Here is a 16,327-nt window from a genome sequence, read left to right as displayed (position 1 = left end):
CATAGTTCTCACCACCACAGCACATCATCACAGTGCCTGGTGCTCTCCCCTCCCCAATTTCAAAGTTCTCTGTTCCATGTTTTCTTTGGAGTATTTCTCTGAAGAACGACCCATGTTACAAAATCAAACTCATAAGTAATGACAAATGTCACAATCTTAAGAAAACTATCTTGTGCTGTTTTCACTACTTCTGGTCATTGAGATTTCAAAAGGAGATATTTAAAGAACTATGTAAGATATTTATCTCTTCTTATGTTTAATGACCTTTGCAAGTCTCCTGGTAAATAATGATATATATATTTTTAAAGATTTATTTATTTATTCATACAGAACTGAGGTACAGGCCAGAGATGCGGAGGGTGAGAGGATTCACCAGAGACAGAGTGGGGTTCAGAACAGGCAGATCCACGAAGTAAACTGCGAGGGGAGCAGTGGGCGGGTCAGGAGAGGTCTGCACACCATGTGGTCACCTCTGGGGCAGGCAGGGATCAAACTCATGTGGAAGTGGCTTTAGCTTCTTAGTGCAGTGCTTTAACCCGCTGTGCCACCAGGGAGGGCCGATATATTCTTTTTAAGGGGGAAAAATACTATCTGGGTAAAACTGTCTCATGATCTCTTACTTCAGAAGCTAGTTTTTTGTTTGTTTGTTTTTTGTTTTGCCTACTTTAGAAATGTTACTTATTTAGACTTGTATAAAAGATCTTTATTTTAATGCCTTTACAATCAGATTTTAAGTTCAAGGGTTATTAGTTTTGGCCCATCATTCTAATTGATTTGAACAAAATCCACTATGTAAACTGAATTGTCCTGAAAGTACTAGCAATGTATTTTATTTGGAAGTGAAAAAATTTCAGTACCCTGCAAAAACCCAACAACTGACAGCACTTATTTTACTAGAGTAAGAAATTATTAAGATAAATTGCTTAGTTATTTCAGAAAATGCAGGTATCAAAGATTACAAACATTGGAAATGTAGGAAGGAAAATGTAAAATCAATCCAAAAAGCCATTACTTTTTCCCTTTTTATAAAAAATGCAACTTTCCAGTTTTTATGAACTATAAGCATTATTTCCAAATTACAATGACAATTTTTACTGTCTATATGACAAATCTTTTTGATAACAGTAAGAAATGTGTGATTTTATCAGTTTTCACTTCACACCAGTGAGAATGACCCATATTAAAAAAAAAAAAGACAACAAATGCTGGTGAGGATGCAGAGAAAAAGAAACACTACCCTCCTGGTGGGAATGCCAACTGGTCTAGCCATTATGAAAAGCTGTGTGGACATACTAAAAATGAGTCCACCTGTGATTCAGGGACTCCACTCCTAGGAATATACCCAAAGGACACAAAACCACGATAGTGCAGGAAAACTAATTCTCTGTTTATTTCAGAAGTACTTATAATAACTAAGATATGGAAACAACCTAAATGTCCCAAACAGATAATTGGATCAAGAAGTGGTATATATACACAAGGAATACTACTCACTGATCAAAAAATAAATAAATAAATAAATTCATCCCATTTGCAGTAACATGGGTGGAGATAGAAGGGATTATGTTAAGTGAAATAAGTCAACAGGAAAAGTGAATTCTGGATTGTATGACTTACAGGGGGGATATAGAGAAATCGAACAAAAGGGTCAGGAAAAAGAAAACTTGCTGGCAAACCATAAATCTGAGGCTTCCAGCAGGAGAGTGGGAGGGAGAGGGGTCAAAACAGGGGAGGGAGCAGGCGCAAGGGGCTATGGTTACTGGTGCTGCAGTTGTAGAATGATGGGGACTACACATGAGGGGAGAAATCAATATTGCACAAATATGAGCAACAATATAGGGAAATTTTGAAAAGATTAAAAGAAAAGGAAATGTGTGATTGACTAAACTATGGCCTCACATCTGCTTTATATTTTTGTATCTGATTTTTACTACTAGTCTGTATCATCTTATATTGTTCTAGTCCCTTTCTATGTGGCTCTAACATTTTGTCCAATTTGTTTGTGGTTGAAGAAAAAAAAAAATAAAACGGGCCCTCCCTAGTGGCGCAGCAGGTTAAAGCACAACACTAGAAGCTAAGACCACTTCAGCATGAGTTCGATCCCCACCCTAGAGGTGATTCACATGGTGTGGCAGACCTCTCCTGACCCACCTGCTGCTCCCCTCAGCAGTGTACTTCCTTGGTAGGCCTGTTCTGCTCCCCACTCTGTCTCTGGTGAAGCCTCTCACCGTCCCTGCACTTCTGACCTGTACCCCAGTTCTGTATGGGTAAATGGGTGGGTCTTTAAAATAAATAAATAAATAAAAAGCATTTAGAAAGGAATTAAGTTACCAGTACTAAAGCTTTGTGTTTCTTTGTTTTATACCTTGCCATTTGTATCTAGTTTGACCGCTAGATAACTTCAATATTTCTCAAAATGTGTACGTCAAGTCAGCATTAACTGGGACCTTATTAGCAAATTCAATTCTGTCCTTAACCAGACCTACTAAATCAGTCACTGAAGTGGGGCCAAACAATTTCATTTAGCAAATCCTTCTTGCAAAAGAGATACTGACTAGCATTTGAGAACCGCCTGGCCAATAAAGATGTGGTGACAGGCTTATTCCCTGCATGTGTCAGTAACCCGGTTATTTTATTGTTATGGACAATATCTTTGCTCTGTACTGCATTCTGTCCCCTCAAAATTCATGTTGATGTCCTAACCCCCAGCTTCTCAGAGTGTGACAATTTAGAGAGTAGATTTTTAAAGTAGTAATTAAATTTAAATGTGACCATGTCAATCAATACACAGGGAAAAGATGACTTCTGCAAGATAAGGGAAAGAGCCTCAAAAAAATTCAACACTAAGGACACCTTTACCTCACACTTGTAGCCTTCAGAACTCTGGGCCAATCAATATCTGCTATTTAAAGAGTCTCCTCCATTGTGCTCTGTGGCATCTCTAGTAAACTAGGGGAATGCCTAATTAACCCAATTACATCCTGAAACCTATTGCTGATCACAGAACAGATCTGTTAAAAATGGAAAATGTCGTCACAAAAAGCCATATTCATTACTAGAAGAAGAATTCAAAGGCTATTTCCTATTGGTTATAGTCTTAGTGGCAATGCTGAATACTAAGGGTACTTACTATTCCTTTTGTTATTAACTGATCCAGACTGGTGTTTCCCAATCTGAGTTAAAAATAGTAATTAACTAAGTTCAAAATTTCAAATAGGCTAATGAAAATCTAGCCAAGGTTAAGATTTCAGGAATATAACTAAAATGCTTTGTTTATTTTAAAATTGCTATCATATGTTAGGCCTATCAGTTATACATTTGGAATAAGAAAAAGTCACTATCTTACACACAAAAAATAAATTTCATAGAAACTACAAAATCTAAAGATCAAAAACAAACTACTAGTCATAGAAAATTACATAGAGGAATATACTTATAATGTTTGAGAATGGAAAGTCTTTCTAAACAAAACAAAATATAAATGCTAATGCTAAATAACACCTCTAATGAAAAAGAAATACAACCTGGAAGGAAAGATTGGTACTGTACTTTTTTGTATTATATATAAAACTAAAATGCTAATATCTACAATAGGCTGAATTGTGTTTCCCCACAATTTACATGTTAAAATCTGTTTCCCACAGTGATGGTATTTGGACTGGAACTTAGAGCAGTAATTAGTTTTTCACAAGATCTTGAAGGTTTATAATGGGCCTGGTGATATTATCAAAAGAGATCAAAGTGTTTTTCTCTTTCCCTTCCTCTTCCTTTCTCTCTCTCTGCCTCTTTACCCTGTGGAGATACAGAAATGAAGTAACCAGGGAGAGAACCCTGTCCAGATACCTAAAATCTTTCACCTTCAAAAATATGGGGAATTTCTGTTGGCTAAAGCAGCCCAAGGTGACTAAGACGCACTTCAATATGCAATGTTCTCCCCAAGTCAATAAGAAAAAAATTAAAATATTAAAAGTGTGTAAAGGTCAGGAACAGGAAATTTACAAAGGAACACAAGTGACTAATAATAAAAGTAGGAAAAGATGCTCAACTACATTAGCAATGGAAAGTACAAGTAATATAACAAAGTATGACTTAAATGTGATTTATTTTTGCCGAGTAGATTGATGACAATAGAATGATTGCTAAAACACATGGTAAGTGACGCCAGGAAGAGGATATTTTCTCTTAGCAGAGAATGGAAATACGCATTGCACAATTTAGCAAAAGCATATCAACACTGAAAATGAGCATGGCTTAACCCAGTGGCCCCACAAAATATGAACAAGGAGGAGCATACTGAAATAGCAGTCTTAAAAGAAGGAAATGAAACAACTCTCAATGTTCAACAGAAACATTATTATTTAAATTAAGGTACATCGACATTACCTGAGACTATTTTGCTGTTAGAAACAGTATTGGGCCCTCTCTGGTGGCCCAATGGGTTAAAGTACAGCACTGAGAAGCTATCCCCAGCAAGGGAGATCTACATGGCACGGCAGATCTCTCCTACTGCTTCCCCTCAGCAGTGTATTTCAGTAGATCCACCAGTTCTATTCCCCACTCTGTCTCTGGTGAATCCTCTCAATCTCACTGCCCCCTCCCCCACACCTCTGGCCTATACCCCAGTCCTTTGTATACATAATCATTTTAAAAAGTGAAAAATAATAATAGTCTGTGTGTACTGACATGGACTACTGAATAAAAAAGTTTTGGAACACAAAGGTGTATCTAGAATGAACTTAATTTTTAAAATTAAATGTAGGTGTATACTAATATAGGATGGAAAGTTAACATTACAGCAATAATAGAGTGGATTTTGTTAATTTTGGGTTTACCATTGGAGATTAAGAACAATTCGAGTTAAAAATGAAACAAGACTGAGTGTATATGCCCTTAGATGTAGAAATGTAAACTGGCTTTCACATCCAAAATAGTTACTTTAGATGTAAATAATTGTCTCTACTATGAATAACATACATATATAAAAGAATATTTTAATTATTCATTCATAAAATAAATTGTTAACTAAAAAGATGCTTCAGCAAATGTGAAAATTTGGGTGGCATAAAAGCCTTTCTCCTAATTGCTTAGTATATTGTTTTTGATTGATATTTTTGCAGGTCAGAAAGAGAATTCTTCTAGAAATTCTTTGCAGTAACTTCTTCATAGAGCCATTTGCAGAAAACACATGATATATAAACACTTACCTAATAAGATGACTAAGATTTAATTTTATCTGTTTCTGACTTCCCTCATAGACTGTTATATTTGGGTTTGAAATGAAGTGACTGTTCTCATTTGGAGAAACAGAAATGTGGCTGAATCTTGGTCTAGTGCTAATATACACTTCAGGTTTTCTGATATTTTGATAAAATTCAACATTAGAGTATATCAAGCTAAACATATTCTGTCATGAGGAAGCTGAAATTTAAAAACAAAAATAGATTTCAAAAATCCTCATTTGTCAGAAAGCAATCATTTCAGACAATGATGCAATTAAACAATGCTTTGACATTGTACCAAAATGCTTTTGCTACCTTTTTAAAAACCAAGTTTTTCACTTTTTACTCTATATTTTTTAATCATGTAAAATATCTATAAATTGCAAATAGCACATTATATACATAAGTGATATTCATTCTGCCTTATCTTTAAATTTACAAGATATTTAGATGAGTGCATCTTAAATATTTTCAACCCATAATGTTTCAAATTTTTTTAAAAAAGGACATTTCTAGTGTGAATTATACAGAGAAAGCAAAGATGAAAATAATTAACCTTAGACTTGCTTTACCCAGAAATGTGAGTAAAGTATTATGTATTATTTCCGGTTGGCAGTTCTAAGAGCCAATGCACTTATTATTTCCTGTATAACTTAAAAGATGGTGGCAAAATTGTCACCTGAGATCTGAAAGATGTCAATGAGAAAAGCTCTCCTTCTGAGTGGGCAGAAGCCATAGATGATTTGTGGGTTTCTGGCACTAAGATTTGGCAGTTGTGTATTATCACAGACATACCTCAGGTCTCTTGACTGATACAACTAGGCCACTGTCTTAGAAATTATCAGATTCCCATCTAATTTATGAACTACCCAGGTAGGGTGAGGCACAGAAGAAACAGATGTCACAGTGGCTAGGAAAGGGATCCAAATGGTAATGTCAGGAAATAAGTGGAAATGCTTCTCATCTGAGAAAAAAGAATGATAGCTTAATTTTCAGGAGTTCTAAGTTTTATAATACCTTCCTTAAAAAAAAAACAAAACACTTGATAAACACTGTTTCAAGTTTATTATAAAATCACTTGTTTGAAGTTTTAAGCTAGTCAAACACTAAAATTACATGATGCAAGCAACAAAATATACATATCACTATTTAATCTCTGGTACAATCTGACCAAGAATGACAAACACAAAATACACTTATTCACATAACACATTTCGTCTACTGTGAAAATGTATCAGTAATAACTTGCACTCCAACATTATTGTAAGGTAGCAAAATATTCTCACATCCAGATGAAGTAAGAAAATGTATTCCCACTTTATATTTTAACTACAGACAATTTATTAATTGGGAACAATGATGGCAATATAAGTAAAGCTAACAAGTTTTATAAAAAGTTCACCCTATGCTTTTAATTGGATTCTAAACTCAGGTTAGACACTAAACCAAAGCAGATTTTAAGTCTGAAAGTGAGCGAACAAGACTATTATATGACAGATGTGTATGTACAAGCGCTAACTATTAAGCATTTTCCACTTCAGCAATGTAGGTAATTGGAAGCAATGCTCTACCTTTAGGGGAGAAGGCATATTTCTACCACAGAATTAAATCCATAAGTAAAGGTCTGATGTTTGACAATGTACCCACAACTAATTATGAGTCAACATTATTTATCTTTGTATTCATAATCATAAAAACCTATGTATTGTTATATATTGACCTTATTTTTAAAAAAAATTCACTAACATCAGAGAAAGCCTGGCATTTTCGAGTCATTTGCTCAGAATAATATAGTAGAATCCCCCATATATATTATGGTCAAGCAAAATGTAAAGTTGCTTAGATATTATTTCTCTAAGGAGAAAGGAGATCCAGTTACTCTAATGGTCTAACTATAAGCTTTAAATTGAGCTTGAAAGTTCAAAATTGGTAAATTATAAGCTTGGAATATATATATATATATATATATATATATATATATATATATTCTCTTGCAATTTGTTTCTCAATTTTTGGTGTCTACCTCTTGTGTTTAAGGTTACAAAACCAATTTAGTGGCCATAAATCTATGCTCAGTTCCTACAAATAACCCTTCCAATGTGGCTGAGTGACCTCCCTGACACTCCTAAAACCTTGCATACCCATACTTCCCACACACAGTCATGTACAGTATCACCTTAGTGCAGACACACATGACCAAGTTTCTCAAGGCAATGATGAAACATTTCTAACAGAGAAGAGAAATCCTGTGTGAAAGTTTCTGCTTCATGCCTCTCCCTAAACAATCAACATGGAAATGGTGGCTGCAGCAGCTTATATAGCATAAAAAAGAAAAGGATCTACTTTGGATTCTTTGTACCTCAGTTATAGGATACCAATACTCTGACCACAGGATACCAATAGTGAGGGGGGGTGCACTAGGGAGAGGGGATATCGGCTCTAAATCATTTAAAAGTACTATAAGTACTCTTGAAACACACAAAGACATTTAAATATTGCAACATCAACCACAGATTACAATGACTTTTTTAAAAAACATATACACTGAATAAAGTGTATGTATACACACATTATACATTTTATTTATATCTACAATAACCAATATATATTTGTCAGTTTAAATTAAAAATACAGAAAAACTGCGATTCCAAGCTCATTTGACATCATGGAAATTTTGCTTATAATTCAGTTTTATGAGTGTTTATCACCTACTATGCACACAACATATGAGAATCACCTAAATGTGTGTGATTTATCATGTATAGATCTTAAATTAAGAATATTACATACTAGTGTGTGTACATGTAGTTCCTTTCTTTAAATTCACTGGTAAATGGTTGTTTTTAAATCTTCAGTGAGGCTAATTTATTTTCACTTATTCATGAGAAGTTTCCAAAATTCACTAAAGTTAACAACCATTTCCAATGTAAATTACCTGTCAAGAGTAATTTACTTTGTGAACATAATAACTTAAGCTTATTTGAGCTATACAGTTTTCCTAAAGACTCTGAAATCATTAGCACAGGGAACATTAACTTTACAATGGACCCCAGTTAATGAAGGTAAAGAACTCTTTTATAGAAGTGCATATTGATAGCAAAACTACCTGTCCTATAAACCAATGGATGTAAAACATTGAATGGTTACTAAAATGCTTTGGGTTGCATTATACAAATAATCAAAGAAAAGGTCTAAAGTATTTTAGGAAATCTAGAGAGATTATCCCTGTTCTTTTAATTAATCAATTTAACGATTCAAAATGCCTAACTGTCCACTCTTCCCCTTAACATGGGTAGCATAAGTTTTAGATGATGCCAGATCACAGATTTTATGAATTCACTATCAACAGAAATTTTTTATGCTTGTGTGTGCATGTGTGTGCGCATAAATGTAAATAGAAAGCAGAGACACTTTAGCTGCAGTTTTGAATATTGTATGTAAATTGTGTTTCTTTTTTCTTAGACACAGAAATGGTGGCTCAACATAAAGGCTCTTTGCCCATGCTCTTTGCACCTATTACTAGGGTTTCAGCTATTTGCATTATCCATGGTAGTTTCTTAGGAAGTGCCACAATGCAAGTTGCCTATACATGTGATGACATAGAGCCACTATTTCTCTAAAAATTATTTATTGTATATAAGTATATTAGAATTTTCTGAGCATTATTTGAAAACTGTGCAAATCTATGACGTACCAAAAAAAAACAAACTTCAAAAACAATTGACCTTTATAACAATAAATGTAAGTAGTCATACTTATCAAATATCACAAATCTAAACAGGCTAGCCAGCTCCGGCCGGTATATGTGAAAGTCATTATAACAAGCCACAGTGAAACTTATGTGACATGACCATTCATCTATTAATTGTGCTGACATAATGATGGGCAAAATAGACCCAATCAAAAAATGTGTACACACCTCTATTTTTTTAAGCCTAGTCTATAATAAATGGCTGCAGAGCAGTAATCCCAAAAGAGCCATTTCACTGTGTTGGTGATATTCTTTCGCAAACAGGTCAAGTAAATGCTTTTGGATTCAACAGACTCACTCATTGCAAAAGCATAAATAATGCAAATAAACCAAAAATTATTTTCAGTTTGACTCCAATGGCATTATTTCATTGTATTGCCTCCAGTTGATAAAAACAACTAAAATGCACGATACTGTTAATTTAACAAATTTCAAAAGCTGACTGACAAAAGTGCTTCCATACTACCTGCATTTTCCAGTTAAGCTTTATATATATTTATCTAAATAGCTGAAATCACCACTATTTTTCTTAATTTTGTTCTAGATCTATGCTGACTTACTGCCCTATTGAACTAAGTGCTTACTGATTCACTTTCTCTGTAACTGATGATTCAGAAATAGCAGCAACTTTTAAGGATTTTTTAATGGAACTAAGCTCCCAAACATGTAAGCTGATGATATGCACTCCACAGCAGCGTCTGGCAAGTTTGTAGAGATTCTTAAGGACAGCCTTCCTTAGAAGAATGTATACCCAGGGATCTAAGATTTGATTCCAAGTTGCCATTCGGAGTGCAAAAAGTGTTGTTTCACAGGTCTCCAGGGATTGATTTCCATTTATTCCAATGTTAGCCATTGTCACCTGCAAAATAAACAAAACAGAATCAGTTGATACAGAAATTTCCTTGACCCTGTGATTTTTTAAACTATGCTGCAAGATATTTATCTCACTGTTCAAAATGATACTATTTTGCAAAATAATGACAAAAAGAAATGAACAATAGCAGAAATTCTGATGCAAACACCTAAAACCTTTGAATTCAAACTGATATCATACTATAAAATGATCATTTAAATAGCAAGATAAACATATACAAATAGACCCAAAGGGAAATAAAAAGTGACATTTTCTTACTTCTTAGCAAAAGTATAGATAAGCTATAAATAAGAGAGATTTTTAATGAATTCAGAACATCTGATATTAAATTCCACTTGCGAGGTGATGTTGTTCTAGAATTTCACTCTTAGAATTTTTGAGTTGGCATATATTTGACCTATAATTATATTGTCTTCTCTTCACATTCCCTTTTGTCTTTCACACTAATCTTAATTTTACTTCTAAAAAAATCCAAAAGTGGGCCCTCCCTGGTGGCACAGCACTAAGAAGCTAAAGGTTAAAGCACAGTACTAAGAAGCTAAAGCCACTTCAGCATGAGTTTGATCCCTGTCCCAGAGGTAATCCACATGGTGTGGCAGACCTCTCCTAACTCACCAGATGCTCCCCTCAGCAGTGTACTTTGTCAGTTGGCCTGTTCTGCTCCCCACTCTCTCTCTGGTGAATCCTCTCACTGCCCCTGCACCTCTGGCCTGTACCCCTGTTCTGTATGCATAAAACAATAAATCTTAAAAAAAAAATCCAAAAGTAAGTACTTTGAGAAATGAGGTGCTCTCTTTGCTACTATTGAGACATAATAACAAAGTGAATTCTGAACTCCTGTGTCCATTTCTACCCAACCACACAAGATGTTAAAGTTAATTTTGGGGAGTCAGTTCATAAATTGTCTCAGCTATATATTAGAACTGATCTAATCACTGAGCCCAGCTTTGGCTTCAAGTAAATAGTTGCAGAACAGAGGAGTAAGGGGCCTCTGAAAACACTTTAGATATAAAAGCAAATGCTAAATAAATAAAGGTTAAACTAAAACCATTACACCACCACAATTAAGGATTAACAAGCTCAAATGAAAACATAATCCAGTCTTCTTGATCTTCTTAATAGAGCCTTACATGAAATAAATGTCTTAATTTGAGCTAATGAGACTAATGGGTGACAGAAAAGAGTCCCTTATCAAGTATCTATACCACCAAGTACAGACTACTTAGCATCTTTAGAGTCTACTTCCAAACTTCACCCCTTATCAACAGGGGCAGATGGCATGGGTGTCCACCAGCTACACAACAATGTGCTCACCCTTAACATGACAGGGGTTTCTCATCTTCGTGCCAAGGACCCCTTAGACAATTGAGTGGAGTACACAGATTCCTTCTCAAAATAATGCTTTTTTAATTGTAATAAAATTGTAGACTTAAAATGAAAAAGAAAGAATCTCTCATCAAGCTCATCTCTTACAAATATCTTATTTCTAATCATTGTGAAGGTCTCACCCAGATTCACCATCCCTTTTCGAACTTTAATTCGTAAAGTTTTTCACCAAACTCCCCTCATCCTTCAAAACTTTGTAAAAGGTGGACTCCCCTCCATGAAACTTTCTCTATGTTAACTAAGTTGAATTAGCAACTTACTCCCTCCTCTATGTTCCCATAGCAGCCACTCCTTACCCCATCATATCACCACCATGCTGCATGATAATTATGCATTTATCTGCATATCTATCAGACTATGAGACTTCTTTTTATTTCTAATACCCAGTATAATATAGACATCTAGGATATACTCAGTAAATATTGGAATGAATTAAAACATGTATTTTTACTCCTTGAAGCTATTTCTAGAAGCATAACAGTCAACAGAGAAGCATTTGATCATCTATTACATCTTTCTATTTTTTAAAGACTTATTTATGCATACAAAACTGGGGTACAGGCCAGAGGAGCGGGGGTGGGGGTGTTAGGTAGTGGTGGTGAAAGGATTCACCAGAGACAGAGTAGGGAGCTGAACAGGCAGATGTACTGAAATACACTGCTGAAGGGAGCAATGGACAGGTCAGGAGAGGTCTGCCATGCCATGTGGGTCAGCTCCCTGGCTGGGGATTGAACTCATGCTGCAATGACTGTGATAGCTTCATAGTGCTGCACTTTAACCCACTGTACCACCAGGGAGAGCCTATGTTGGTCTATTCTGAAGCTTAAATTTTGAGCATGTATACAAGAACATGAATAGTAAAGGATTCCAAGAAGGTTTTTTGTCACCAAAAGAACATCCTACTATCCAAGCAGACCCCTTAGAAAAAGATTCTTTCCCTTGGGTTCACTTCCCAGGGGAATAATATATCAAACTGTAGACCAAAAGTTTCTGTACCTAGTAAGATTGACTAAATTTCAAAACAGAAAATTTAGTCTTCACATATAGTACTTGGGTCTGATGTGGACTCATGACTGTTCCCACAGCCACTCAACAGGATTGAAGAAACAAGCCTATGTGGTCCCAATTCCTTATGGAAGCAAGCAGGGCTAAGACTCAAATGGCAGTTCAATGGAGGTATTTCCACTTCAGATTTTTTCTTTACTCAACAAATATTTATTATCTGCTATGTGCTAGGTAAGGTACAAGGTGCTAAGAACTCAATGACAAAACAGACATGTGTCTGCCCTCATAAAACAGTCCATTTGCTATGTTTTGGGGTGCACAGGGGCATGTCAAAGGTGAATAGGCTTCTCCTGCCTCAAGAGTTATTAAATGAATGCCTTTCTTAATGATTACCAGGTGTGGGCCCTCCCTGGTTTCGCAGCGGGTTAGGGCACAGCACTAAGAAGCTGAGGCCAGTTACAGCATGAGTTCCATCCCCGCCTGCCCCAGAGGTGACCCACAGGGCGCCACAGACCTCTCCTGACCCGCCTGCTGCTCCCCTCAGCAGTGTGCTTTATCCATCTGCCTGTTCTGCTCCCTGATCTGTCTCTGGTGAATCCTCTCATCCCCTGCACCTCTGGCATGTACCCCAGTTCTGTATGCATAAATAAATAAATCATTAAAAAATAATAATTACCAGGTGTGTTTCCAAGCCTCTCAAAGCCCAGTTTAGACACCGTTCTCTCTAGCTGAAGACAAAGATGCTCCATGTAATGTATGGGACAGATGGGTCTAGTTTAGAGAGGGGCAAAGTAAAAATATCTGCATAACATGGTCTACACTTCTCTGACTTTTCTCTTTCTCTGAAAACAGTGGTGTGGCTCCTGCTGTAAAAAGACACTGAGTTCTCTGCAGAGGGGAAACCAATGTATTTGGTATTTCTCTACCAAATACAAAGAAATAGGCACTCTGCTGCCTATCCTTCCTTTGACTTCTGGCTGACAGGTTGCTCTACAGACTGACTTCGGAGAAACACTAACCCCTTAGCTATCAATAGAGACATTAAGTAGAACAGTAATATTAGAGATCATTAATACATCATTGATAATAATATTGTTGAAAATCCAGGATAACTTAAGTATTCAGCAAAGGATAAATTATAATAATTTAACATACCGGAAAAATATACAAGCATTAGTGTTTGTGATTCAGTATTAATACTTATTTAAAATTTATTGAAATAATACTGCACTGTAGCATGATATAAGCTTTAGATATGCATCATTTAAAATCACCACCTCTATATACAGCATTAAGTGAACCACTGAAAATTCAATTCTATTCTTCACCATACAATTGTTCACCTTTAACCAATTTACTAACCACTACCCCCCGCTGCTTCCCTTCTGATAACCACTGATTGGCCGTATAGTCTAAGAGTTTAATTTTGTTTTATTTGTTTAAACCATTTGTTTTTTCCTATATACCACATATGAATTAAATCATACATTGTTAACTTTCTCCAGTTGACTTATTTCACTAAGTGTAATAATCTCCAGTAGGTCCATCCATTTTGTTTCACATGGGAGGATTTTGTTTTTAATAGCTGAATAGTATTCCATTGTAAACATACAGCACAACATCTTTATCCATTATGTTAACTTTTTACAATTCAAATTATCAAACTTTATTGACTAGGTAAACCTAATTTTGGAAAAAAAATGTAATTTTGTTCATAGAAAAATATTTCAGTGTTCTCACTGAAACACTGGTTAATTATAGACAATAGAAGTACAAGAATTTTCATTTTCTACTTTAGGCTACCTCTAACTTAATTTTTTTAACTAAATAGTGCATTGTTTTGGTAATTTGTGCTTTTTTTCCCCCAAGTAATTAGCTGAAATTTGAGCATGTATGTATAAGTTGTGATGTGCTACAGAATTGCCTGAACAATTTAAATCCTGACAAGACTAGCAGAAGTGTGCGTACTAGGGTAACAAAGAAATGCCTTCCATTGTCCCTGCATTCTGTCAACAGTTGCTTCACAAGCCTTAAAAGTGTTCATTTTCTGGCTGATACACCTGAATTTGATTCCAGAGATTTGTATACAGTTTCTCCACAAAAAACACAGCCTTTCATTTAGTGTCCAAGAACAACTGGGCACATGAAACTCAAGGAGCTTTCTGTTATTTTCTAAATATCTTCCTTTGGTATTCAGCATACTACAACTAGTCATTTTGTTAGTGATTAGAATTCAAACTCAGGTGTAGACAAAGAGGAGTGTTTTTATTTACTATGGAAAAAATCAATTAAAATGATGCTTCTAAGTTTTAAACATTACAATGAGACAAGAATAATAATGCCAAAAAAAAAAAAAAAGAATTTGGGAAGGACAGTTTTTGTTCATTGTCAATTGCAAGGAGCAAAAATTGATAGGTGATGAAATAAAATATCCATTCATTACAGCCACAAAATGCAAGTACAAAATGCAATTAACTGTTAAGGTCACCCAAATTAATGAATCTGCCAGGCTACTTTATTATAGATAATAGCTCATGCTCATTATAATTTTATTGAAGTTACTCCATCATTCCTTACCCTAAATCTGTATCTACTGGCCAGTGTCAGGACCCTAGTGACTTTTCACAATTAAACAGTATATATTTAGATAAATATAAGTTATAATTGTGATTCCTTTTTATGAAACTTCTCATGGAATAAAACACATGATTATTTACCTGTGCTAGAAAAGCTCACCTTACATGCTAGGTCAAATAATCCTCATAACAATCCTACACAAACATATTGTTATCTACATTTTACAGACAAGGAAGTAAAGTTGAACAAAATAAGGACCTGCCCTTTAGTGTGAGGGCCTAAAGAAAAGCCTGCCAAGGGTCTGATTTCTAATTATTATAGTAACTGCCTTGGGGCCCTGAAGCTTATACCATTTGCTCAGTCCTCTTTCTCATCTTCATCCAAGAGATTAAAGAAAGTTTCTGAAAAAGTGGGAGACACTTAGAGAGGGCTTGGACTGAAGGAGTGGAGACCTACAGCAGCCAAGCACAGGGAAGCAGGATGGTGGAATTTGTTGCAACCTCCTATGAAGGGCCCTTTCTGGTCAGGACCTGCCCTGCCCTGCCCTGCCCCTGCTGAGGCCAACATTTCCATCTGCATTAGGGTAGTGGTAGGGATGGAAGGAGAAAGCAGCACAGAATTCATACTCTGCTTCACTTCTAAAGATGCCTCAAGAAGCCTTTTGCTTTCCCGTTTTAGATTAACATACATCCTGTCTCTGAGACAGGCCAAGAATAAGGCAGAGGTGACCTCTAAAACTGGTCTTCCAGATATTTATTCATTTATTTTATTTCAACCTTTTTATTGTGCTTATCAGATCATTCAAAAGTGCCTATCTACCTAAGATTAAAGAATCATAGTACAGATTAAGTGTTTGTTTAAAGTGAAAAACATCAGCTCCAGAAGTCTTAACTTCCTTAGGTAAGGGTAATAGTCTGGTCAAAACTGAGCATCACTGGGAAGGGTGATGAGGAAACACAGATTTGGAAACTCCACCTGGAGAGATCGCAGAAGGTTCTAGGATTTGAGAAATGCCGGCAGGGGTACCTTCAAGGTACTACCACAGAAACTTCTTTCTCAGAAATTAATTTGGCTAAAGGATTTTTGCCAATTATTTGTAAATTCAACAGCTGTTAAATCAAACACACTAATTAATAAGTTTGATTTAACTTTAGAGATGTTTTCGTCTGTCTACTGCTGGCCACTGGATGCACCTGTCAGTATTCAACATGTCCAGCCACAGGAGCAGTGTGGGAGCACTCACTGGGCCACTCAGGCCCAGTATGAATAAAGGGATTCCCTTATTCCATGTGTCACGGAAAGGGCCTAAGGCAAGGGAAAAGCCACTTTGGCACTTTATAGATTTTAACCCATTTCATCCTTACAAAACTCTCAGGAGTTACTATTTTTCTGATATTGCAGATAATAAACCTAAATCAGAGACATTGGCTTGCCCCAGTTTACACTGCTGGTAAGAGGCAGAATTTAAATCCAAGTTTATCTGGCTTCAAACCCTGTGATCTTTACTCATTCTGA

At 35.7% G+C, this 16,327-nt stretch overlaps 1 protein-coding gene across 2 annotated transcripts in view; it reads right to left on the bottom strand.

The window, feature by feature from the left end:
* Positions 1-6,273: 6,273 nt before the first annotated feature.
* Positions 6,274-16,327, bottom strand: part of PTGFR (prostaglandin F receptor (FP)) — a 45,889-nt gene continuing 35,835 nt past the window's right edge. For both annotated transcript variants that reach the window (XM_004679145.2, XM_012722777.1), the window contains exon 3: positions 6,274-9,829. In XM_004679145.2, the coding sequence (XP_004679202.1) occupies positions 9,551-9,829 (279 nt within the window). In that variant the 3' untranslated portion in view covers positions 6,274-9,550. The remainder of the gene's footprint in view (positions 9,830-16,327) is intronic.

The sequence above is a fragment of the Condylura cristata genome, unplaced genomic scaffold, assembly GCF_000260355.1.
Source record: "Condylura cristata isolate star-nosed mole 26May11 unplaced genomic scaffold, ConCri1.0 scaffold00008, whole genome shotgun sequence".
Lineage (NCBI taxonomy): Eukaryota > Metazoa > Chordata > Mammalia > Eulipotyphla > Talpidae > Condylura > Condylura cristata.
Note: the sequence above shows the minus strand (reverse complement) of the source record. Positions and strands in the feature narration are given on the sequence as shown.